Source organism: Accipiter gentilis, chromosome 9 (assembly GCF_929443795.1).
Source record: "Accipiter gentilis chromosome 9, bAccGen1.1, whole genome shotgun sequence".
NCBI classification, from domain to species: domain Eukaryota; kingdom Metazoa; phylum Chordata; class Aves; order Accipitriformes; family Accipitridae; genus Astur; species Astur gentilis.
The window spans coordinates 21,006,347-21,030,767 of NC_064888.1; the positions used below are offsets into that span (position 1 = coordinate 21,006,347).

Genomic DNA, 24,421 nt, shown 5'->3' on the forward strand with positions numbered 1-24,421 from the left:
TGCTAGAGGAATATGTCATAAAGAGTATACTCCTAAATGAGTTGTACATGGACCTGGTTTGGTTTAAAAGAGGAACACAAAAAGAAAAAAATATTCAGAGCAAGATGTTGAGCTGTGCTGAGTTACTCAAGCTGTGGAGCCAGCTCCTCCTGCAAACCTGCTGCTCCCTGTAATTGGAATGAGTGCTTAATGTTGTCTGTAGGCACAGTGATCCCCTCTGCATGGATGGTTGTTAGGAAAAGCATGTTCTTCTCCAGACGTCCATTAATATCACACATGTTCACTGACCCTCTGGGGCTGCCTTAGAGGTCTTCTATACTTCTTTCACCTCAGTTCCCTTCTGTCTGTGTTCGTTCTGCTGGGAAACTCGCACACTGCTGCACTTTGTTGGTTGCTCCTATGACTGTTTAGTTTTGTTTTGGTAGGGAGAGAACAACCAAAAAAAAAAAAAAAGGAAATCTCAGAGATTAGCATAAATAGCTTATATTTGCCAAAGACTGGACAGATTTCTACCCATGTTTGTGCCCTTTCTGATGCCACCCAAAACATGCAGGAGTGCCAGCATCTGACCCAGTGGAGGGGAAACAACCTGGGTAGACTGGGAATGGGACACAACAGTGAGACCCAGTAGAGTCACACGTTCTTCCCTGCCCTGCCTTTAGAGAGCAGAGAGAAAAGATACCTGGAGTTTATTGTCTTTTTTTCACTGTTACTCTTCCCTCTATTCACCTGATTCTGATCTTGCAAACTGCTTTGGCCCTAATACAGTACTGCTTGCTGGCCCTGATAAGGGACCAACTGGTAAAGGGACTCTGCCAAATGCTTTCTCTCTCTTCTCCAGGTGTATTCCCAAAGTAGGATCATTTTAAACCTTTAGTTTTTAACAACTAGGCTAAAATGGTTTTAATTCCCAGGTGAGGAACCTCAAGGCAGTCATTATAACCTGCAGCAACTGGCGGGGCTTACTCGGCAACCTGACAAAGAAAGGCACTGGGATAACCCCCATAAGACATAACAGCTTTGTAGCTATGGGTCTGTTTGAGCATTGCTGAAATTGAAAAAGTGATCTTTCTTTTTCATGGTTCTTTTCACAAGTTTTTACTCCAGAAAGTAATTTATGGGACTGCATATGACATGGTTTTCCTTGTCTGGAAACTAAAATCTTCTTTGTGATCCAGACATTGTGTAATCCACCTCCATAGCCAGTCCTCTGATGTGTTTGAAAGCTTTCTCTTTACCCCATAAGTACAACATCTATCCAAAATAAACAGATGCATGTGTAAATTTATCCACAACAAGCAGGCGTAACCATGAGCATTTCCACACTCACATAACTTTGAATCACTCCTGGACATCACGATGTAAACCAGCTTTCAAAATGTTTCCATGAATTGGCAAATGCCCCATTTTTTTTATTTTTTCAAACTTTCCAGCAGTCATGTTTTGGCCCCAGAATAGCTTTGTGTGAGACTCCCATCTTATTCTGAAGAGCCTGGTTGAGCACAAGAACTGGTATCACATCAGCTTAGCTTTTAGGAAAACATTGTCTGCCTGATTGCTCAGTAAGTCTTTTGTATTTGGAAAGGCCATTTATACCATGGCATTGTCGGTTATTTTTTTAGAGAGAAAAGAGTGAAATCTAGAAATCAGATGTGGGCGCATACTTGTGCTTAGATTCATGACTGAGGAAAGGCATTCGTGATAAATGTCCAGTCTCTAAAAGCCTAAGAAATTAGAATTGTACTCATCTTAACAGCATTTTGCTTATATATCTGCATGGTAGACCTAGAGTCTGGGATTTTTCATTCCCTGTAGTGGAAGCCTGAGGCAAAGCTGAGCAGAACTGTGCACATCTGGGAATTTCTGGGCATTTAAAACAGTAGTGTCTATAGCGCCGTATTGTTGCTTCTCTGCATGGTCCCTCACTTGATGGGCTTGAGAAATCGCTCTGGGAGTCTTGAACTATGGTGTTAACTTGGAGGCTGAACTAGTTGAGATGAACTCCTGAGCAGCTGTGCTTTGTAAGCAGGGGACAGGCATGGCTAGTGTTTAAGGAGAGATGGCTGGGAGCTGGAAGATGTTCGTGCTACTTCCAGCTAGCCAATGAATTGCATTGTGTCTGCAAAGAAATGCATCTGCTCTATGACTCTGTTGTCTAATCTGTAAAATAAAGGAGGAGTGTTTTCCTGCTGCCTGTTTTCTGGGGAACAGAACTGGGACAGTTCCATCAGGTGGAGAATGCTATGGTAGTGCCAAACCTAGAACATTATCACAGTGTATTCATAACCTCTTCATTCAGCACCAGTTCTTGATACACAGTCTATTCTGGGTTCACAAGTGTGGTTTTCTCTTACTTTGCATGAAGGTCTCAGCAAACAGAAGTGACCCGCTGGTGTCCCTCCTCCTTTTTTGTGTTTTCCAGCTCCACATATTCACCCAACTACCAAGCAGTAAAGAGGGAGTCAGAACCAGCACTGGGGGACCCTGCTGGCTTGGAGAATGAAAGACAGATTTACAAGAGTGTGCTGGAAGGTGGAGATATCCCGTTCCAGGGGCTGAGTGGTCTCAAGCGACCTTCTAGCTCTGCTTCCACAAAAGGTAGGTGATCAGGGTACTAACCTCTTCTCCACTCTGCAGAGAGTATCAAAAGCCAGGTGATATGGGGCAAACTGCTGCAGGGTTTAGAGTCCTATTCAAGTCAGTTGAGGTTTCCTCTGTCCTTCCTCTTTGCCATCCCCAGTTTTCCCTCCTTTTTTCTCTCAGTCCACACTGGCCAATATTTTTCATGACCCCTTTATCTGATCCAGGTTCCTCTTCTCAACAGGGACCTGCTCCCTCCATCCAGCACCTTAGCCACACCCCACACCCTCATGTTCTTCCTTGAGGCTGCTCAGGCTGGCCTTGCTATCCATCTGCTCCCACTGCCTTGCCATGCTAGAGCCCTTCCCTGCCTTTTCTGCTATTCCTGCTGCATTATCTCAGCAGGTCGCACCATGTCCGCTGGCCTGGCTACCCTGGTGTAGCTGGCACCATGTGCTCCACAACCTCCTGCCTGCAAGGGGCGTGCAGAGAATGCATGGGACACTGTGAACCAGCAATGCCCTGCAGACTCTGAGACAGCGAGGCAGCAGAGGCCGCTGCATCTCCTCCCTTTTCCTCTCCCTATCGTGGACTCTCTAGAAGATTAGGACAAGGAAAAGCCTAACTCCCATCAGGGAGTTGTATTGGGGAATGTATCTCTGAGCCAAGGTCAAGCTAAAAATGGCTTGAGATGGGGAGAGGACTGAGGGAGGAATGCGTTCAGTTTCTGAACTGCTCTCCCTAAAAACAGTACATCACACCAAAAAGGTCTCTCTCTGTCTCCATCTTCCAGCTGTTTTTCAACATAATGTCAGGCCTGCAGGGCAGGGAGTCAAAGTGGATCGGAACAAAAAAAATCTGTTCAAACAGTTATTGGTCCCCAACCTGCAATTGAACCTGAATGGTTATTTTGACATTTGAGTTTGAACTCAAATCAGAAACAGACCTAAAAACTGCAGTCTCAGCTGAACCCAGACTGGATCTAACTTTAAAAAAAGATAATGTCCTGATCTGACTCCTTGATTTTTAAAGCAAACATGGCCAACCACATTGTCTGGAGGACACTCAGCTTATTGGTAGTACGGGGAATCTCTAAGCAGGCAGCTCTTGGGCAAGGCCAGCTGACATGGTCGATTGTCTTCTCCCTCCCAGGAATAAACTGTTTGGCAAGCACTGTGGTGAGACTATAGTAGGCGTGATTAGAGGCTTGGTATTAAGCCATTTTTGCAATGTTAGTGCCTCTGCATTCTTGCTGACACCCTGATCCTGCCCAGAGTTCAGCTGCCCTTTTCCATGGTGCTGGAGCTTCCCTGGAAGCTGATGATGCTTAGCACTTTTTAGGAGGGTACCTTCAAAGTGCACCAGATCTGCTTCTGGCCAAGCCTCTCATTCTAGAGATGTTAGCAACACTTCACCTACTCCTGTAAGCACAGCTTGTTGTGCAGTTTCCTCCTGCTTGTCTTTATGTTTTGGAACTTTGTTTCTTTAAAGTGCATTTTATGAAATCCAAGCATGTTCTTTCTCCTTTCTCAATAGCTTTCTAGCATTTAAGCTAACAGGTTGTGTTTATTTTATTCTGCATGCTTACCAGTGGATCGTAAAGGTGGGAATGCTCATATGACTGCACCCTCTTCAGTTAATAGCCGAACCTTTAACGCTAGTCATGCCGGTATGTTAGGTCACGCATGTAAACATAAGAAGCCCTTATCAGCTGCAAAAGCCTGCATTACTGAAATCCTCCCTTCCAAATTCAAACCCAAACTAGCAGTTCCAGCTGCTCTTGTGCAGGACAAGAAAGGTATCTTGCTGTCTCATGAGAAAGCTCAAAGCTGCGAAAACCTTCGTAGCTCCATTGCCTTGTTTGATAATAAAAAAGCTTTCATGGTAGACATAGGGGAAAGCATAGAAAACATGTTGATGAAGTCAAAGCAGGAGCATGCCATCAAATCCAGCAGCACCATGAGCCTGCAGGAGTATGGCACCAACTCTAGGAAAGGCTACCTGTTCCCTGCCTCCAGGAAGAGTGGGTTAGAGTTTACAATGCTGTATAAAGACATGCACCAGATCAACCGGTCCAGGATCCATTTGGGCACAGTCTCCTCATGCAGCGTGAGGGATATTGCATCTCAGTTTGAGAATGAAGCAAAGGACAGAATGGAGCACAGCCTTAGTCGAGAGGATTCAGAGCAGATCCCCAAACATACCGTTTCCTCCCGTATTAGTGCCTTTGAGCAGCTGATCCAGAGATCCCGATCAATGCCCTCGCTTGACTTTTCCACTGGACAAAACAAATTCACTGCTTCTCTCCAGTCTAAAGCTTGTCTGAGTTCTGCCTACTCGGCAGAGTTTCTTCTGGATTTGCCAAAAGCACACCAAGAAGAGAAGAATGCTGCCAGCTTGGCAGATAAATCCTCCCACTCCTGCAGCAACGTGGAGGACACAGCTTCAGATGTCAGTGATGCCATCCCTATGGACACACTTTCAGCTTGCACAGATGAGATGGATCTCCTCTCAAATATATCCAATGACAGCAGCAGCAGCAGCAGCAACCTTAACAGGCCTCAGAAGCATAAAATCAACAGATGCAAAGGCGCATGCCCAGCTTCCTACACCAGGTTTACTACCATCCGAAGGCATGAGCAGCAGCAGGTCTCCAGGAACCCTGATTCCAAAGGGGATATCTATGGGGACAGACACATACTCCCCAGAAATGTCTACCTAATGAGCCCACTCCCCTTCCGATTGAAAAAGCCCTTCCAAAACAAATCCTGCAGGACTCCACCCCCAGACTGCCCGGGAAGCCCGTCAGTGCCCAGCCCTGAGAACCCAGATGACCCCATACAGCTGCAGGGGAGCACAGGAGGCAAGAGTCATCACTTGCAGCACCAACTGTGCTCCAGAAGCAAGCCTCTAGCCCCCAGGCGTCTGTCTTCCTTTGACATTGTGGAGAGGCTTAGCTACTTCCCCACCATGGGATCTGGCCGAGATAGCTTCATGGGCCGGGCTGACACTCCTGACTCCTTAAACAATGGGAACCCTGTTCCATATGCCCTCTGTCACAGCCTGGACACAAACAACAACCCACAAAGAGAACTTGGGACATACCTAGGAGGTGGCTTTTTGTGTTCTTTACCAGTACCCCTTCATCTGCCTTCTTGCTTCCTTTCTCCTCCCCTTTTCTTCTACAACCCTTGCGTTTTTACTCCCTGCCTTTGCATCCCATGACTCTCTCTGTTTTTTCCCCTAGTGTGTCTAACGTCCTTTGCGTGTCTTGCTGAGCATTTTTGTTCAGGACTTGTTAACAGCTGCACTTCTGAGAAACGATTTCCGCTGCCTTTCCAATCACATCAGGTTCAGTTTGTCTCTCAAGCAGCTCCGGGGATGCAAGAATCTCAACATGAGATATTTCTAGTCCTATATCATTCGCACACATGGGAACGTAAAACAAACCCAGATGATTTGCTTTAAGGAGCAGTTTCTCAAGGTCTAGTGTTGTGTGTGTGTGTGTGTGCGCGCGCGCGTATGTGTGTCTTAAATTTTTCTCAACAGTAAAATGCCAAATTGTACTGTGATGGCAGCAAATCTTTTCTTCACAAAGTCCTTCTATGCCTTTACACTTTCCTGTACTGTTATTTTCTCCCTGGTTTTGGATTTTTGTTCTCAAGTACAGCCCAAAAGGGAAAAAAATGAAAATGGATGAATTATCGACATCTGATTGGCAATTTGGTCAATGGCAACTGAAAATCCTTACTGTCATAATGGAAACAAATTGTTTAAAAATACCTATTTTTTTTCCTTTCTGGTTATGCTAGATAAATCCATCTGTATTTTAACTTGCTTATGTTGTTTCGAAGTAGATTCAGAATCACCAAGGCATTTTGCACCAGTTGATTACATGGAAACTCCAGAAGAAATTATCCGCAGACGACATGACGATAAAGAGGTAATGCCCTCCTTTATGGCCTAATAACAGTTGTAGCAGCTCCACATACAAGAAGTACAGCATTCAGCCTTATATAAGGATAGCTTGTATGTCCATGGCTATGTACATTGGAAGTTAGAGCAACAAGCTGGAACTAGTATGTTTTAATACTACCTCTGCCACTGATTTAATGTATGATGTGTAGTCCAGTTTAGCTTTTGCTTAAAATGAACCTGATGGTTCTTATCAATTGCACAAAATGATATATGGGGGCTTTGAAGAATGTAAAAAGGTTGGAGATGTATGTGAGATGTGGTACAACACCCCAGTAATCACAGGTAAAAATGAAATGGTTATTCTGTGGGTTAAGTTTTTATTGTTCCCAAGCAAGCCACTTGAGTCAGTATTAATCAAACTGGCGAGAACAGTATTTTTCTTGTGGGGATCTTCAGGTTTTGAAGAGCAAATGTACAATATTTTAAGCTATCAGAAAGCATGAGGTTTCCCCCCAGTGCAAATTATAATTCTTTATGGTCTCTCAAGTTGTTGATGACAGAATATAGCAGTCCTTTTTGGAATGGCTGGGTAACACTGGGACAAACTGAAATAATAGGAAAGCCAGATAAGACTTTTCAGCACCAATGTATTCAAGCTGAGTTAAAGAAGTTATAAAGTGATTGCTTTCCAGGAAGCTGGAATTAATTTTCACTGCCTGGGGACAAAAAAAAGTTTTTATTTTTAGTGTTAACTTTCTGAGTTCAAATAATGTTTATGTGTGCTTTGAAATATGGTAAAACCTGCTCTTAATTCCTATGTGAAAAATATATTTTTGCTGTCTTCTCCCGTGAAACAGTTAGTAATTCTTCCACTTCCAAAATCCAGCACTAAAACTTGTCTAAGAGCAAAACTCTGAATTCACCAAGACCCACTGGCTTCAAATGAGTTAGCACAGAGCTGAACTCTTCAGCCTACAGTTAGCCCCAAAAGGTGGAAGAATCCTTCTGCCCAGGTAGTCAAGAATGCACATTTCCATTAGTGTGCCAGAGACTTCAGAAGCCCAAAATAATTCTTTGGGGTTTATTTACTTTATTTTACAAAGTGTATTACATGAGCACAAAGGAAGTATGGGAGAACCTGATACCTGAGGGTGGTTAGGCACTCTCCCAAGCTCCTTGCAAAGCTCAGGGGAGTCTGGTGCCTCAGAACTTAACTGTGGGGCTGATTCGGGTCTCTTGGAAGTCAATGAGAGAAACTCCTTATTGGTTGAAGGGGGTTTGGATCAGCCCCCTGCATTATCAGCAATCTTCTTAGAAGCTCCCAGGACCTGGCCAAAACTTAGAAAAACTCCTCGTTGACTTCCATCAGCTGTGGATCAGATCCTCTGTATGAGCTGGGTTCAGTTATGCCATAATGGTGATGTACCTTCTGTGCTTGCAGAACAAAACGATATTGTGTAGTTGGTAGAATCAGTATTTTACGTTGAACTGTAAAATCCCAGCTATTTGCTGGGACCTCAGAAATTTTATTTAAATCACATTTATGGCAGCTTTTGAATGCCTTTAACTAGATGATTTACTGCCCATTTTATGCAATTTTATGGCAGAAACTTTTAGAGGACCAGAGACGACTTAAACGTGAGCAAGAAGAAGCTGATATTGCAGCTAGAAGGCACACAGGGGTTATTCCAACGCACCATCAGTTTATCACTAATGAGCGATTTGGGGACCTCCTAAATGTAGACGATACAGCAAAGAGGAAATCTGGGTCGGAGGTCTGTTTTAGTTACCTCAGTCTGCTGCTTGACCCAAAGCAATATTTGCCTCTCATAGTGTTGTGCTTTAGGCCGACATTAGCTCTTCAGAGAATGTCGTTTGTTTTTTTTCCACCTTCCCCTTTCCCATTCTGGCTTCATTTAGATCTGCTTTGACTCTTGTGCCTGGTAAATTAATTGATATCTCTACCAAGCTGCATACGTTAAAGCATGCCTGCTGAGAATTGCTGGTGCACACCTGTGATGCATGCCTTTAAATATCAGCTACTTTTAGTGAATCAAAGGCATTCTACATCTTTTGCATCATACTGCTACATTGTCTTCTTGTCTGTGCCTTATGCTTAGAAACTTTGTCTTGTTGATCCTGGCCATGTGACTGTCTTATTCTTTCTTTTAGAAGTAAATTGTTTCTTCTCTTGAAAGATGCTTAATGTCCTTTAGAAACAACTGGAAAAAGTCTCGGCATGTTTAACTGCATATGACCTGGTCGGTCTTTCTGAAAGAAACAAAGGAGGAGATAGATGGTTTTCCAATGAGCCCAAGGCACTTTTCCCGAGGGCTGGATGCTAGTCCAGGTGTCCTGACCAAATGCCTTTTTCTGCCTTAGGGATTACTGCTGGGGCTCTTGACAGTAGCTCTGGTTCCCCAGAGGTGCTGCACTGTGGTGGTGGGTGGGGTGGTCACTGTGTGGATGGAGTACACTTGTCTGCCCTTTATGTAGTTTCAAATGCTCTGGTGTCACATGAATGAGATTACTTCTTATTTTATGCTCTATTACCAAAATGACTTTAAAATTGTCTGAATATTTTGTGGCCATTAGAAAATCAACCAAGTAAATCAAGCTTTAAAGCCTAGGCGTGCTGTCAATGTCCTCTTTGGCTTTATAGCCACTGAAGACTCTTCTTTTTTTTCTTTTTTTCTTTTTTTTTTGATACATGCTTAATTTATTCATGTTTCCTCCTCACCTTTGTCTCTTTCCTGCCAATTTATACAGAGTACATGGGTCACACTGCAGGATTCAGCAGGGCCGGAAATAGTAAGAGCCACATCAAATAAAATCCTACTGTTTTTTTCCCAGCTGGTAAATTTTGCTTTTTCATTCACATCAAGGGCAATTTGGTCCTGGAGCCCCATAACAGTAGTTACTGGAGCAGCTTTCATTCAACAGGGTTTGTCACATTTAAAAGTTTACTGCTGTTAAATCCATTTCCTGTAGAGCTCTTAGTTGCTGTTATACCAGAAGTTAGCACTTTTTGCCCTGGTGGGAGGGACCCATCCAGCATATTTGGACTGTAGTACCAGTTGCACACAAGATGTAGCCAAATATCTGCATTCAGTTTCTTCCCCAGACTAATGTTGGCTGTAGAAGAGGTTTGAAAAAACCTAATTATTGTTTTAATGTGTTGATTTTTTTGCTCTCTAGATGAGACCTGCTAGAGCCAAGTTTGACTTTAAAGCACAGACGCTAAAGTGAGTACTGCTTCTTGCTACCTTGAGTGTTCCTCCTCTGCTTTTCACCCTAGGATGCAGCATTTATGAAGTGTCATGCAATTGGATTCATGTTTTGGGAGTGTCTTTCCAGCAGCTCAAAGCAAAGGTGTCCATAGTAAGGCAGGGAAAAGTAGTATGAATGCTGCAGGTTGTAGCTTCTAAAGGACCTGTAGGAAAATGTCTTCTTTCTCTGGCTATCCGTATCCCATGTGATTTTTAGGGCAAACCTGCCTACTTTACTGGAACAAGTGTGTGCTGTGCTCTGAGGGTGGGTGGTCCCATGGCTCTCTGGGTGATGTTCCTCCTTGCACCTTGTAAGCAGGATGGCTGGGTGAGACCTTTCAGCAGCAGCTCGATCACTGCTCTTGTGCAGAAGACAGAAGTGATTCCCCTGCATGACATTGCTGGTTGTGCTCTGATTTAGGAGCTGGAAGAACTGTGTTAGTAGCTCACTGTGTAAATCTGCCATACAGATGGTCAGAAGAACATAGATATGCAGAACAGCAGCATCCTTTTCACTGTGCTAAGCATAGCCCAAAGTCAGCAAGGCACTTGGATGCCTAGCTTTAAGCATGTAGTTGGGCTCTTGACTGAGGATTTTCCTGATTCAGGACCTATAAGAGTACAGAGTGGTCACTGTTCCCCTGGCATCTGTGGATACAACAGTGGATGTTTCTGGTGGCATTGTTGTAGCTCCAAGCCCTGTTGTGGTCCCTTGGGTGAATCACACAGCACTATTCGTTCTTTTTGGGGAACACTGCTGTGAAGAGAAGGCCTGGAAGGCCTTTCCCTCTGCATGAGCCTGGAGAAGCTCTCATTTTAACATTGCTAGGGAGGGAAGAAAGAAGAAAACAGGTCAGTGAAGGACCTGTTGTTTTTCTTCTGAAATGCTAATGTCCTGGGAATATTTTGTTATATGTTCTACAAGTGATGATTTATAATGATATACAGAGCATCTCCCAGCACCTGTAATAAAACTGAGCAGATGTAAGGTGTAACTGTGGTGTCCCTTGAGTAGTAGAATGTAGCAGGGTGCCAGACAAAAGTAAAGGAGAGCTTGTGAAAATCATGTTAGGAAAGGCTGGGTTGTTTGTTCTCCTGTGAGGACTCAAGTAGTAGGTTTATGAGCCTAGTACAAGCTGCCCACAGTGGGAGTTCCTCAAGCTGCAGACATTCATAATTTTAGCACTGAAGACTATAGATTGAAATCCTAATCATTAGCCCAGGTGAAGTCAGTGGACCAGAAGCGTAATCATTGCAGGATCAACATTGGCATGTGGGGGTGGGTTCATCTAATCAGCAAACTAGCTACCATTAAAATCATGTATCTTTTTGGAAGGCACTTGTGACATGACCTGTTTCAAAACAGGAATTGAGCACTGCTCCCCATATCCAACATAGAAGGCAGCCAGTGGTATCTTTTGCTTGAGCTTGATCCCATTGCTGCTGGATGGTGTGTGGTTAGTAGGGCCCTCATAGGCCAGCTTTTTTGACAGGATGCCCAAAGAGCAAGAGAGTCCCTGCACATCCTGTTCTCAACATGTAGCTTTCACTTTGGGTGGAGCATGATCTGTATCAACAGGGCTGATGCAGACCTTGGATTGCTGGGCGGGGAGAGAACATGTCTGTTCTCCAGTAAAGTTCTGATGGGAGTGCTTGTGTTGTTAACAGGGAACTTCCTCTGCAGAAGGGAGATATTGTTTACATTTACAAGCAGATTGACCAGAACTGGTATGAAGGTGAACACCATGGCAGAGTTGGCATCTTCCCACGATCATACATAGAGGTAGCTGCTTTCCTTGCAGGTCTCTCTTTGCCCACTCCCTTGCTGCCAGTGACCAGTTTCTGGGCTTTTTGTATGTGACTCATTTGATTCTGTTTGTGCATTCTAGCTCCTCCCACCAGCTGAGAAAGCTCAGCCCAAAAAGCCATCACCATTGCAAGTATTGGAATATGGGGATGCTATTGCTAAGTTCAATTTCAATGGGGATACCCAAGTGGAAATGTCCTTCAGAAAGGTAGGACTTTTGTTGTGATGATGAATTGAATCCAGACAAATGCTGAAGTTTTTTAACACTAGTAACTTGTAGTTTCCAAATGAAAGCTCCAATAAGGTGAACTCTGTTTTCAGGAAGGATTCCTTCTCATCACCCATGTTTTTACTCCATAGTCATTATGTAGTGCATTGCAGTGAGAGTGTTGCAGGTAGGCTGAATCAAGAAATGCCAATTGCTTCCTTAGGACTAGCTGAGAAGGTACTTCGAGGGCAAGTGCTGGAAGCCTGGCTCTGCAAGGCAAATTTAGATATTTGGTGACATGTCTCTAGTCTGATCCTCTCCAGTGGAGATGCACACAGTCACATGAGAATGGCAATATAGAAAAGAAGGAAACAGGGTTCACGTTCCTTTGTAGTACAAGTCATATCATTGAGCACAGGCAAGCAAGGCTCAGTGGTGTTGAAGTGACTGGCTAGGCCTGACTGCAGAGTGAAGGCATAGGAACGGGTTGTGTAATGGCTGTTCAGAGCAAAGACAGCCATATTTAGATTAAGTAGCAGTGTTTCTCCATCTCAACCAGCTTTCTGTTTTGATGCTCAGATTAGATCTTGTCTTTCATGTCTTTTAATTATACATGAAGGTGGGTCTTGCAGTTTGTATTAAGGATTTGGAAGTCACTTCATTTGTCAGCAAAACAGGAGACAGCACAGAGAGACCTAGTTTAAACTGCAGACCTGTGCATATACACCTCATAGCCCTGAGAGTCTCATGGTCATCCTGAAACTGCTGGTTTCCACTTTTTTAACTAGCTTTAGCAAGTAGGGTCTGGAAAATGTGAGCATAACTGAGTCTGCAGACAGCCCAAGTCAGCACCAGAATATCTATCTATCTGAGGGGGGTTTGTAGCGAGGTGGGTGCTGGTCTCTTCTGTCAGGTGGCTGGAGATAGGATGAGAGGAAATGGCCTCAAGTTGTGGCAAGGGAGATTTAGGTTAGATATTAGGAAAAAAATTTTTACTGAGAGGCTTGTCAGACATTGGAATAGGCTGCCTAGGGAAGTGGTTGAGTCACCATCCCTGGAGGTATTCAAAAAGCCTGTAGACGGGGTACTTCAGGACATGGTTTAGTGGGCATGGTTGATGGTTGGACTCAATGATCTTGAAGGTCTTTTCCAACCTTAATGATTCTATGGTCTGCATTTCGTCCTTCTCTGAACTGAAAAATATTGTTCCCACCCAGAGGTTAGGGTCAGGACCACATAACTGGGAAATAGGGGAGGCTGAGAGCCACTGATTGTTTTAAGTCAGCTGCAGCAAGATTAAAAATGTAATCTGCTTTGGAATGATGAGATACGTTGAAGTCTGGACTACATTACTGTTCCTTCCCATAGGGTGAAAGGATCACGTTGATTCGACGAGTGGATGAGAATTGGTATGAAGGAAAAATCTCTGGCACCAATCGCCAAGGCATCTTCCCTGTCACTTATGTGGAGGTGCTCAAACGGCCAGTGGTCAAGAATGCCGTTGACTATCCTGACCCACCAATGTCCCTCTCCCCTAACCGCAGCATGACAGCTTCACCACAGGTATTTGGACTAGGTGCAGCCAGTTACAGCACCTTGCAGAACAGAGGGATGTTGCCATTGCTGTGCAAGAAGCAACAGCTGAAAAAAGCTGTAGCTAAGACTAATGTTTTGTGCAGTAAAAGCCATGTGCTCCCTGCAGTATGCTGCAACTGCAGGAAAAGGTGATGTTTCATTTACCAGAAAGGTTAATGAATGGGTCATTTGGGGATTTGGAGACTCAGCTTTTCATCTCTGATCTGTAGCTTGAATTCAGGCCAGGTTGAAAGGGCTGCACTTGACAGCCATCTGAATAAATTTCACTGCCAAAGATGGAATGAATTGGTGATCCAGCTCCTCCTGAGTGTGTGTTTACACTTTACAGACTTCCACTGTGATGAGTGAATTTTTTATTATGACTATTAAAAGGGCGTCACAGGCTGGTACAGTCTGTAGGAGTCATTATGTTGATCCCAGTCAGCTTGAATCAAGCTGTATACTTCTAAATGTTCCAGCACACAACCAAGGTTTTGGGAGACAGGGTCAGGAGAGCAGCCTGTATTATTTGAAATTGGTGCTTAAATGAACTCAGGTTTTGAGAGCAGGCCGGTCTGGGATCTTCCATGAATATTAGATTCACTATAAACCATACTGCAGTTCGAACCAGAAATCAAAATGGCAGCACGTAATTGTATGGGGATCCCAGAATGTTTGCCATGGAAAACATATCAGGGAGGCAGTGAGTCTCTAAATCCCTTTGTTTTGTTCTCATCCTGCAAATACTCATGCTTTCAAAGGTCAGCATACGTGTCTGGGTCTCAGCCATGAGGTTCTGGTGCATCCCCCTCTCACCCACAGGACCAAAGCAAGGTCATTCTGAGGTCAAGACTGCAAGGAACAAAAGTGGAGAATTGGGACTGGGAGGAAGGGATATATAATACAGGACAAATAGGAAAAGCTGCCATGGCTCATGCCTGGTGTCTGTCTGGATCTTCCCTAAAAGGAGTGTTTTTATTCTTAGCTGCTGTGTAAAGAGGGAAAGACTTGTTGCTTGTTTGGGGTTCCCTGTCAAAGTGGACCTCAGCTAAGCATTTCTGTTTGAGCTTGGCAGTCTCTCCATAACTGTGGACTGTCTGCTACCAGCTCTCTGCAAGCTTCTCCCTTTGATGGAAGGGATCGTATCCGCCCCTTTTTGGTTTCCTTTGCTATTATTTTGATTCCTTCCCTAGTAAATCAATTATCTCCCTTTTTGCCTAGCTTGGCAGAGGACTGAGAAACACTGTGATCAGTGCTAATGTAGCTGATCTCATTGACGTCGCTAGTGGTAATAGCTAAGGGCAGAACTCAGTTGTGTTCTGCCTTTATAAACATAGGACCTACTTTAATCACCTAAAGACTAAATAGCCACAGCTGGCATTTTTGATCCCTTTCTCCTCCACAGCTTCAGCAATACAAGTTTCTTGAGGAGCAGGCTAGAGTTGGATAAAGCCAAAATTCATTGCTGCAGTGAATTCTGACTGGGTCCACAGTGTGAGTTGCTGGAGCCCCAGGTATTACTGTCAGGCCAATCAAATGCTGCATGCTGCCATCATGCATGGTGGCTGCAACTGCTCCCAGAGGGACTTGGGGCATATGGTATGAAGTCTAAAATCTTCCACAAGACATTTTGTGTCTGGCATCCTGGCAGAGGCTGGAGAAGGGTATTAGCAGCACAGATATGGACTGGACTCCATGATTGAAGTAGCTGTGGACAGCACGTTCTCCAACATGGTGCAGCTGTCCGTGGAAAACTTATGTACCATGCTTGGTCACAGATCTGCTCGTCTACACACTCACTCTCTCTCCTTTTACTTTTGCTCGGTCGTTTTGTATTTTCCTTTATTATTTTTTTGTTCATTTCTTTCTTTTTCTCTCCTGCTTTTGTCTCCTTCAAGTCTCCCAGCTCTGAGCTGCTCCATACACCAACTCCTCCGCCTTTGCCTTTTGCGCGCCGCGCCTTATCTCCAGAGGTGCAGGCAGTCACATCTGAGTGGATTGCTCTGACCGTGGGAGTGTCTCCTAGCACCACTCCTGCCATAACTCCTCCATTGCCTTCTCCGCCTGAAGCCTCTCTCTCTCACGCTGACTATCTCTCGCCTTCTGCTGCAGCCAGCCCTTCCCCCACGGTCAGCCTCCACCATTCTCATCTCTCTGGCTCCTCGACTCCCAGGTCCATTAAATCCCCCTTGCCCTCTTACTCATCCAGACCTCAGTCCTCCACTCGCAGTTTCTATCAGGCCACTCCGCAAAGTGAAGAAAAGTTTGTTGGCTCCCTTTCTTCCAGCATGAGCTGCTCTAACTCCACTCGCTGGGCAGTGGAGAACCCCGAAAGTGTCCTCGCAGAGCAGCATCACATCACTGGCAGCCAAGCCTGGCTCCAAAAGACTAGAGAGGGCAGCAGCAACCCCAAGCAGGGTGCTCATGCTGAGATCTCTGTTGAGCGCTGCCTGAAACCATCCCAACTAGACATGCGTGTGAGCCCAGAAAAGAGACCTGTGAGTTCCTCTGAGGACAACCAGTTGTGTCAGGAGCTAATGGCTATTGTGCAGGGAGGTAAAACAGAGGGAAGAGGCATGAGGAAAGGTGATCTGGGAAGGTTTCAAAGCGGGGAAAAGAAGGTACTTCTGCATGTGTGTGTGCTGCTCTGAATTGCTGATTTTAGCTGGTGAGCTGGTGTGTTGAGGTTTGTGCTGCTCTGCTGGCCAGGCAGAGCCCGTGGCTGCCACGTGTCATTTTGATGATCCTAAGACCTTCTTCCAGGGGTTGCCAGTGGCATTCACTGGATAGCAGATCAAAAAGTTGTAGAAAAGGGCTCAGGAGCAGTGTAGTGAAAACTATTTTAGAATAGATAATAACACAGGACTCACTCAACTGGTCATGTCTAATGAGGTGATTGTCCCAGATAGTGGCTATTACTAGATGTGTCAGATGAAAGTATCACACAGGCCTCATGCCCATATACCTCACTGCGTAGAATACAGGCAATTCCTTGCTATTCAGAGATTTTCCAGTGTGCAATGGATCATCTTTGGTTATAAATTTATTTGTTCCTCCTAAAGCCAAGGACTGAAAAGCCTTGTAAACACCAGCTTGGCTCCCAGAATCATACAAGCTGTCCCCTGTTGATCCTGGAGCCTATGGTTTAGTGAACCTTAGCCTGGGGTGTTCATGACTAAGTCAGGGAGACTTGATTGTTATCTATGGATGGAGTGGAATTTATTACCTTTGCATTTCCAAAATGATGTGAAAGGGTCTAGCCACAAATGAGAATTAGACCTAGTGATGTTTTTCCCCAAGAGTTTTTAGTTATATGTAGCTGTATGTTACAATGAGAGGGAACATGTGGAACCCTGTAGTAACTTCTACAACGTATCTTCTGCCCCCAGTCTTGGTATAGGAGATCTGCCTTACTTTGCAGCTCTCTGTTGACCTGGGGTCCATTGCGGGCTGCAGCCATCCCAAATACATTACAGCACCCCCATGCTACCTTGTATAAGAGTGGAAATTTGGGGAGCTCAAAATCATGGCCTTATAAATACTGTCTTGGATGCACTGCGATAGCCTCCATGATATACCCCATCTTAGCCAAGGTTAAATAATGAGGAACTAGGGTTTCTAAAATGACACATTTCACACTGGGAAATCTTATGACAAATTGTTTGATTTCTGCTTGAATCATAACTAGATGTATATTCAAAGCTGTATGAAGACTGTGCTGTTTACCATCTGGATATATTTTTAGTAGCATTTTTTACAGGCATAACCTGCATGTTTAAAACAGAATGAGGTGGTCAGCTCAGACAAACCGACTGGAAACTGCACTTGCCCTTGCATGGAGTTACGTTTGCTGTGTGTGCATCAAATTTACTGGAGAGTAGATGCTCTTATCACTAGCAGTGATTGTGATAAGCAAATGTGTGCCAATCTGACCAACTTTTCTTTTCTTCAAAAGACTGCAGACTCAAAAGCATTCTCTTCATCAGCTCTTCTCTCTTCCTCTGCCCTCTCTTCCTCTACTGTCACAACACAACCACCTCCCAGACTTACACACAGAGTCAATAAGCCACAGGTAATCATCTTTGCTGATTACTCTTCCATTACTTAGAGTTGTTTCCATGCCATGCCATTGTTTTGTCATATGCTTGTTTAGCCATTCATTGATTCCACAGGTGAGATATTTCTCTTGTCATTGAATTCAGATTTTAAAAAAAAAAATAAAAATTTAAAATTACTTCCAGGCTGTGCAGAAGGGCAGGTATTGGCAAAATCTTCAGCTGGTGCAAATCCACATAGCTCAAGTCTGGGTTTCTGCCAGTTTGTACCAGCTGGGGATCTGATTTTCTGTTCCTCCAAAGGATTAACCCAGGGCTTATTTAGTTCTGACCTTGAGTTCCTGCAGCTTGATTGCATTATAAGGCAGTATCAGTGGCCTTGTTAGCAGGAATGGTGTAGTGTGAGATACTCTGGTTCAGGTTTTATTTAACCACCTGAGATCAGCATTCAGGGTTTGAGTGTCTCATAGGTGGGGGTAAGGCATATACAACTTGGTATCCACAATGTCAGGGATCTGTTCCAGCCTTCTCAGGTAGCATTCAGAGGTGCTCAGCTCTGTTGCTGAGAGCTACAAACGTCTTTAAGGAGGGATGCAGTAGGGTCTGTGCAGCATAGCCAACTCAGCCTCAGCACTGTGTGGCTGGGATGTGCAGGGTCCGGGAATGAGCAGTGCTCCTAGCTGCTAGTGTCTCGTCAGTCCTTCCAGGCAGCTTCCACAAGATGGCAATATTTGAAACAGAGAAGGCTCACAGTTGGCAAAAACTGGACTGAGTTTGTAGTGGTGGGTATTGGGGAAGCAATCTTTGGCTTGATCAGTGAACCAGGCAGGCTGCTCAGGCAGGATGAGCATGGGAAGTAGTTGCCAATGTTACTTATTTTCTTGATCAGTTTATGAGAGCGAGATACAGCTTTAACCCTGAAATTTTCCTGTTACCTTTACTCATCTCATTTCCCTCTGATCGTGAGCTTGCACAACTTTTCACTGACCACCACCTGCTTCCATTTCAGTTTCAATATCAGAGTCTAATAGGATACATATTCTGCTTTATGTTAAAAATCCATAGATGTCTTCTGTGTTAGCCTTTCTCCTGACCTCTGATCAACTTGGTCCTGCTGGAGCTTGCACTGTATGTATGCAACTCCAAAGAGCAGGAGCAAAGAGCCACCTTTAGGGAAAGATGTTTCTCCCGAGTGCTGACTAGCACACAGTTCTATTTTAGGTGTTGCACCTGATTGTAATAGGACCCTGTGGCCCTTCTTTGGAGGCAAAGTCAAGCCAAAATTTATGTTTTATATGGCTTGACAACCAGAGCATTGTCAGTGTCAAGTTAAAACTGGGTGTGACATTATCGGTAGCCTTGACCCCCTTTCTAGCTCTGGGTCTACAGTTGTTTAGGGAGCAGGAGTGGTATTTATATGTGCAAATGACTTCTCATTATCTGCATGATCCATACAGAGGCCGATGGCTTCAGCAGAACTGCAGGTAATATCCTGGAGGCCTTTTCAAAAAATCTGTCATCTTTTAACTGATTTTAATCAAATGAGACAAGCACTTAGTAGACATGGAAAGTTTGTGAGGTTTTTTCCATTATTGTCTATCCCTGGTGTTTGAGGTATTTTACCATTTTGAATTTTAGTTTTCTTTCTCATTATAGAGAACCTCCCCAGTTAAGAAATTTTGACCCAGGGTTTTTGCAGGTTTAAGACCTCTTTGGTGCAGTACTGGTGTAAGGACTGTGTTCTTGCCTGTTCCATTAAGTAACAATATAAAGTGCAATGGCTCTTTTGGCTATTCTGAAGTTATTCCCTTTTGTTTAGTTTCACAGTCCAAACTAAAAAGAAAAAAAGAATGACCCCACAGCATGTGAAACGTATTTCAAGTATAACTTACGGATAATTTGTTTCAATATTCCAGTAAAACATGATATTAAGCAGTAATGTAATCTATCAAATTAATTTATCTCAAGGGACCCTTGGGAATTTTCTAGTTCAATATGTGTTTTACTCTGAGGTCCTGTTAGCACAGTGTAACAGTCAGCAGTGGTGCTAGCAAGTGTGTGAGTAGTGCAGCAGCTTCGGCCGCAGGGCCAGACTGCAACTGTGGGCTGGGGAAGGCAGGAGTGGCTGGACAAGGGTCCCTGTATCGCCCAGCAGTGTGAGGGGTGTTAGTGGGGGGCTCTCTGCTCCTTTCCACTTCTGCAAAACCACTCAGGCAGAGCGGTGAGTAATTTCACCCAGTTGTGCTGGTAGAGAGGGAGTAAGTATGAGGAGGATGCTCAGAGCCCATGTTCCCCAGCACAGACCAGCTACGCTGTCATGGTCATTACTTTGCACCATCTCCAAGGTAAGCTGTTATCCCCCCACAGTGGTTTTCTGCTGCCCCACAGGTTCAGCATGATGGTGTTTCTGCCCAGCGTGTTTATTGTCCAAGCCGCAGCTGCACAGCCTGTGGCAGGTGTTGGTACCTGCTCCCCACAGGAGATGTGTTTTTTTTCTGCTGTAGACACAGTTTCTGATCCAGGGGCCAAGGAGTCTTTCCATTGACTTTGACGGCCTTTAGGTCAGGCCACTCCGCACTGCAGCCTTTTCAATGTCTTTTGTGAGATCTCTTTGGCCAGCTTTCCCCTTGCTTTCACCAGAAAGCTTCACCCCGGCTGGGGCTGGGTGTGTGCAGAGGTTTTCCTTTTTTCTTTTGGCTAGGCTGGGGAGTCCTCCCTGCTTGTGGTTCTTCATTCATGTGTGGGACCATCACTGCTGATGTGTGCCCTTCACTGAGGGGATACCAATTTGTCTGTCTGTCTTATCTGTCTGTTAGTCTGTTCCGCTTAGCTTTCTCTTTGCTTATGTAGTCCTTTAACTCCCACCAGACAGGAATGGAAGAAGACATGTAAACAAGAGCTGCAATGGATAGACACACTGATGACACTTGACTTCGCTAAGAGCAGGGAGAGCACTATTGAGTAGCCCCAGCATCTTGCTTCCCAACAGTTAAAACCTTTTTCTGGTATTCTTACAAACCTGTGGTGCTCTTTAGGTCCATCCTCAAACTCTGTATGAGGTGGAAGCAGTGGCCAGCTGTGCTTCAGGACTGACTGTACTGTGTATTTGTAGAGTTTGTAGAGTCTGTAGACATGGAGACATAGATACTTTAAGCACCTGCTTAAGTTTATTCACTTAGTCTTAACAAAGCATGTAGTGTGACTGAGAGGGTAGAAGTTACGTTGTCCCTATGGGTTGTGAATACTTATTCACTTTTAGGGCCCTCAGTTTACCTCCAGTAGCAGCAGGGCTGGCTCAGTGCTTTGGGGGAACCTCTGTGTTTTATACTTTGGAGCTGTGCCCCACACTTGCTGATTCCTCAGCCACCTCTGGCACATGGAACCACCACTGTAGGTAGTACCTGGGCTTTCCAAACCCATCTTTGAAGAGCATTTGGACCTATAACACCCCCCCCCCCCTTTTTTTTTTCTTTATTCTCTTCTCTCCCTGTAAAAATAATGTAGGGCATTTTTTTAATTATATTTTTTTAAAAAGCCATCTAGGCTGTGCTATCAAGGTCACCTGTTTGAAGTAGTGGTGAGGTACGTTTACAGCCTAAAATTATAGGATCTGATCTGGTCAGTTTTTCATCCTGTTTGGCTAATGTTGCATAGTTGCTGACTTTGGGGTGTTTCATCACTTCACTGTATGGCTTTGCTGTAGCCCTAGGAGTTAGTGCAGAGACACCCACAGCTTTGGTAGGAGCTGCCTGGATCTCTGCAGCAGAGGCCAGAAGGGATCTGCTTGGCTGTGTGTCTTGTCGGGAACTGGGAGCTGCTGGGAGGGCAGGGGGACTGCTTGGCCTCTGCCCCTGCACAGCTGCCTCATGGAAGAGCCCATGAGGATGCTGGCAGGAAAGGGAACGTGGTCAAGTTTCTGATGCTGGTAGGCTGCACCTGCTGGTATTACATATACGCGTCTGCACTATGGAGCATTCAGAGGTAGTGTCAATTTTTTAGCTTTCAAATAACTAATTTAATTCATAGTTATTAATGCTTTTTGAAGGAAAAGCTGATCAGGGAGGTCACAAGTAATCAATGAGAGATGGACCGTGCGGTCTTAGGAGCTCATGGAGCAATTCCAGCAGTCAATTTATTAGTATGGAGCAGAGAAGCACTTTTGTGAATTAAATAAATAAAAAAATCATTCTTACAGCTGCCTCTCATCTCAGCCTGGCAATTGGTTTTCCCAGCTACTTGACCACCTGAGTTAGCTCTGATCTCATCAGATTTGATACACTATATCCAGTTGTTCTGCACAATATTAATTTTAAATTTCTAATTATTCCATTTGTCTTTCAGGGCTAATGATATACAGGCATGACTTCATGATATACAGAATGACTTCCAGAAATTCTGTGATGATTTCAAGCCTCACAGTAAACGCTTTGAATGTGAATTCCACTGCAATTAGCCTATCCAACTTACATTTAATTTTCTCTCTGTAGAAATATACATGGTAACAGAGCATTGTTTCTTAGGGCAGTGATCCCAGATTCCAGCCCCAGACAGTACAGATGACTACAAAGGGCTTGCTGTGGGGTTGGGTTGGCCCAGAGTGGGTCACAGTCCTCAAAAAAGACAGTTTGCTTTAATACAATGATAGGTACAGCTCCCGAGGTCCAAGATGTGGTTCAAAGAAGCTTTGAGAATGGGAATTAAACAGGGATGAGCTTATCACCCTGCACTTCTCCAAACTCTTTGAGCATGCTTGGGCTGAAGGTGTCACAAACCTCTCTATCCTCTGCTTCTGCTTTGTCTCAGGGTGCCGTGAGAAAGCAAGCCTTTTACTGAAGGGAATTGTTGAAGTGAATAAAGAGGAGGAGGGAAAGCATAAAAATAGAGGCCTTTGGAATTTGGGTTGAAAATTGTGTTGAATGATCACAGAGGATGTCAATGCTCTGTATCTTATCCAATCCACTTTGCCAAGCAGTCCTGCAGGTAGTACAAATAACCGTACACTAGTTCAGACATCCCATTTGCTCACAGCATGCCCCTTGCTCTTAGTAGGTGTTTGATTATACAAAAAGCATGCAAAACCAGGCTCTGGATACCTGTGCGACTTTCTCAGTGACCTTTCCCTTCCCCATAAAACCTCCAGCCCCAAACACCCTGATTTTCCTTGGTGTGCCCTGGGACATGCGAGTCCCTGTGAAGAGTTGTGACTGAGGAGAGAGGCAGGGCAGAGTCCAGAAACTTCACAGGTGGTGGTGTTTGGACCTGGGTTTTCCAGTCAGGGCCTCCTCTGACCTGAAGCTCTGCCATGTTGTGAGAATTAACAGAGCAGCTCAGATCCTCACTTGGTACAAGCTAGAGTGATTTTGATGGGGCTACACAGCAGTGTGCCCTCCGAGGACCTGAGCTGGTCTTTTTTTTAAAAAGCAAATGAGTTACTGTTCTCTCCTGTGTCAAAGTCGTTGAGGACTTTTCTAAAAACAGCAGCAGATTCCTCTCAGCATGCTTTTGGCCTTTCAAGTTTGATGCTCTCAAGTATGTGCTTCTGTCCTTGGGTGTGTGCCGCCCTCCCCCCCAGGAATACAGTATGACACTCTATACCATTTCTGGTTGTAGTGGTGTCCATAACCCTCCATTCTGATTCCCTGCTCTGAGCTTCTGAGCTTCTGTTTCTCTGTCAGCTTTCTCTTTGCAGCATTATTCTGTGTGCTGCAGTTGCATTACTGTACCCTTAATGTTTCTTGTGTAAATGAAAGACCTTGTTGTCCAAGAAGCGTGGTGTTGGGGTGGGGAGGGGAAGAGTTGTTCATTTTCTTTTGTTGTCTGCACTCCGTTTAAATTTTTTTAATTCTGACCAGTGTAACATCTGCTAAAATATCTTCCTTATTATTTGCTTGGTGATCACACAGCCTTCCCACCATTCATTGAGAGCTGGACCAGATCTCACAGAGTCTGAAAAGAGCTATGTGGTAAGGCCACTGTTTAAATCAGATGTGTAGTCCTAGACTGTCTTCACCCAGACAGTAACACCTCAGTAGAGATAAAATGCCACCACTATTTTTAGCTGCAAAGTAGGTACATATTTATTGATTTGCATATATTGTTTTGTTTGCAATGGAAAAAGGGAATTTAGCCATTAGAAAAACTGTCATAGCCAATGCAAAGCTGGGCTAATTGTGCTGCCAGTCCCTGGGTATAAGTTAAAGCAAAATGGAACAAAGCAAAATGCATGAATGGAGCGGCCCACCTTGCATTCTTGAACTGACTTCATAGCATTTGTAATGGTGCCAATGCATAACTAATTGCAACCTCTTATGCTGCTGCTGTTTTTAAAAATATATGTATATGTATTTGTTACAAATCTTCAAACTAAATGCCAAATTCTTCTGTATCTTGCCTGTTTTTCCATGCTTACACCTGGATCCCTTCTGCACTTCACTACCTGGATATATACCTGGACCTACAACTCTTTTTTTTTTTTTTTTTTTTTTTTTTTTAATGGACTTTTGTACTGCATCTGGAATGTCCCGTCTCTTCTTGTCTATATTTTCCCCTCCCTCCCCCCTGTTGACTGTCCTTTGGGTGTTCTTGGATGTCAATGCTGCCTACCACGCAGGAAGCTGTTTGCAATGAGATCATAAACATTGCAGAAAAGTCTGTTCATTACTGCAGTACTATTTCTCAACCTCTTGACTCTCGCCACAAGGTGACCTCTAATGACCATAAACCATCTCTCATCATTTCTCAGCAACCTCAAGCACAGCAGCAAGGAGCCAGCCCTGACAGAAGTCAAACACCACGAGACATGTAAGTCCTTTTGGCTCCCATCTCTTCCAGGGGCCTTGTCTCTGACTGGTGTTGAAGATGGGGAGGTGTGAAAGCTTCAGCATTTCAGGAGTTAAATTAAAATTACGGGAAAATGTCAGCCACGTATCATCGTGAGTAGTTTAAAACTGGGACCTTTGTGTCTGTATAGCACCTGAAACAATGATCTCATGATCCAGGACTGGGTCTC

The 24,421-nt window shown here is 44.4% G+C and overlaps 2 protein-coding genes across 8 annotated transcripts in view; one reads left to right on the forward strand and one right to left on the reverse strand.

Moving 5' to 3' along the window:
- Positions 1-24,421, forward strand: part of SORBS1 (sorbin and SH3 domain containing 1) — a 177,489-nt gene that overhangs the window by 149,083 nt on the left and 3,985 nt on the right. For all 7 annotated transcript variants that reach the window (XM_049809766.1, XM_049809768.1, XM_049809764.1 and 4 more), the window contains 10 exons: positions 2,423-2,598; positions 4,172-5,692; positions 6,438-6,523; positions 8,106-8,273; positions 9,697-9,743; positions 11,436-11,550; positions 11,657-11,782; positions 13,151-13,345; positions 23,316-23,375; positions 24,023-24,213. In XM_049809766.1, the coding sequence (XP_049665723.1) occupies positions 2,423-2,598; positions 4,172-5,692; positions 6,438-6,523; positions 8,106-8,273; positions 9,697-9,743; positions 11,436-11,550; positions 11,657-11,782; positions 13,151-13,345; positions 23,316-23,375; positions 24,023-24,213 (2,685 nt within the window). The remainder of the gene's footprint in view (positions 1-2,422; positions 2,599-4,171; positions 5,693-6,437; positions 6,524-8,105; positions 8,274-9,696; positions 9,744-11,435; positions 11,551-11,656; positions 11,783-13,150; positions 13,346-23,315; positions 23,376-24,022; positions 24,214-24,421) is intronic.
- Positions 1-24,421, reverse strand: part of TLL2 (tolloid like 2) — a 321,269-nt gene that overhangs the window by 28,008 nt on the left and 268,840 nt on the right. The window lies entirely within an intron of this gene.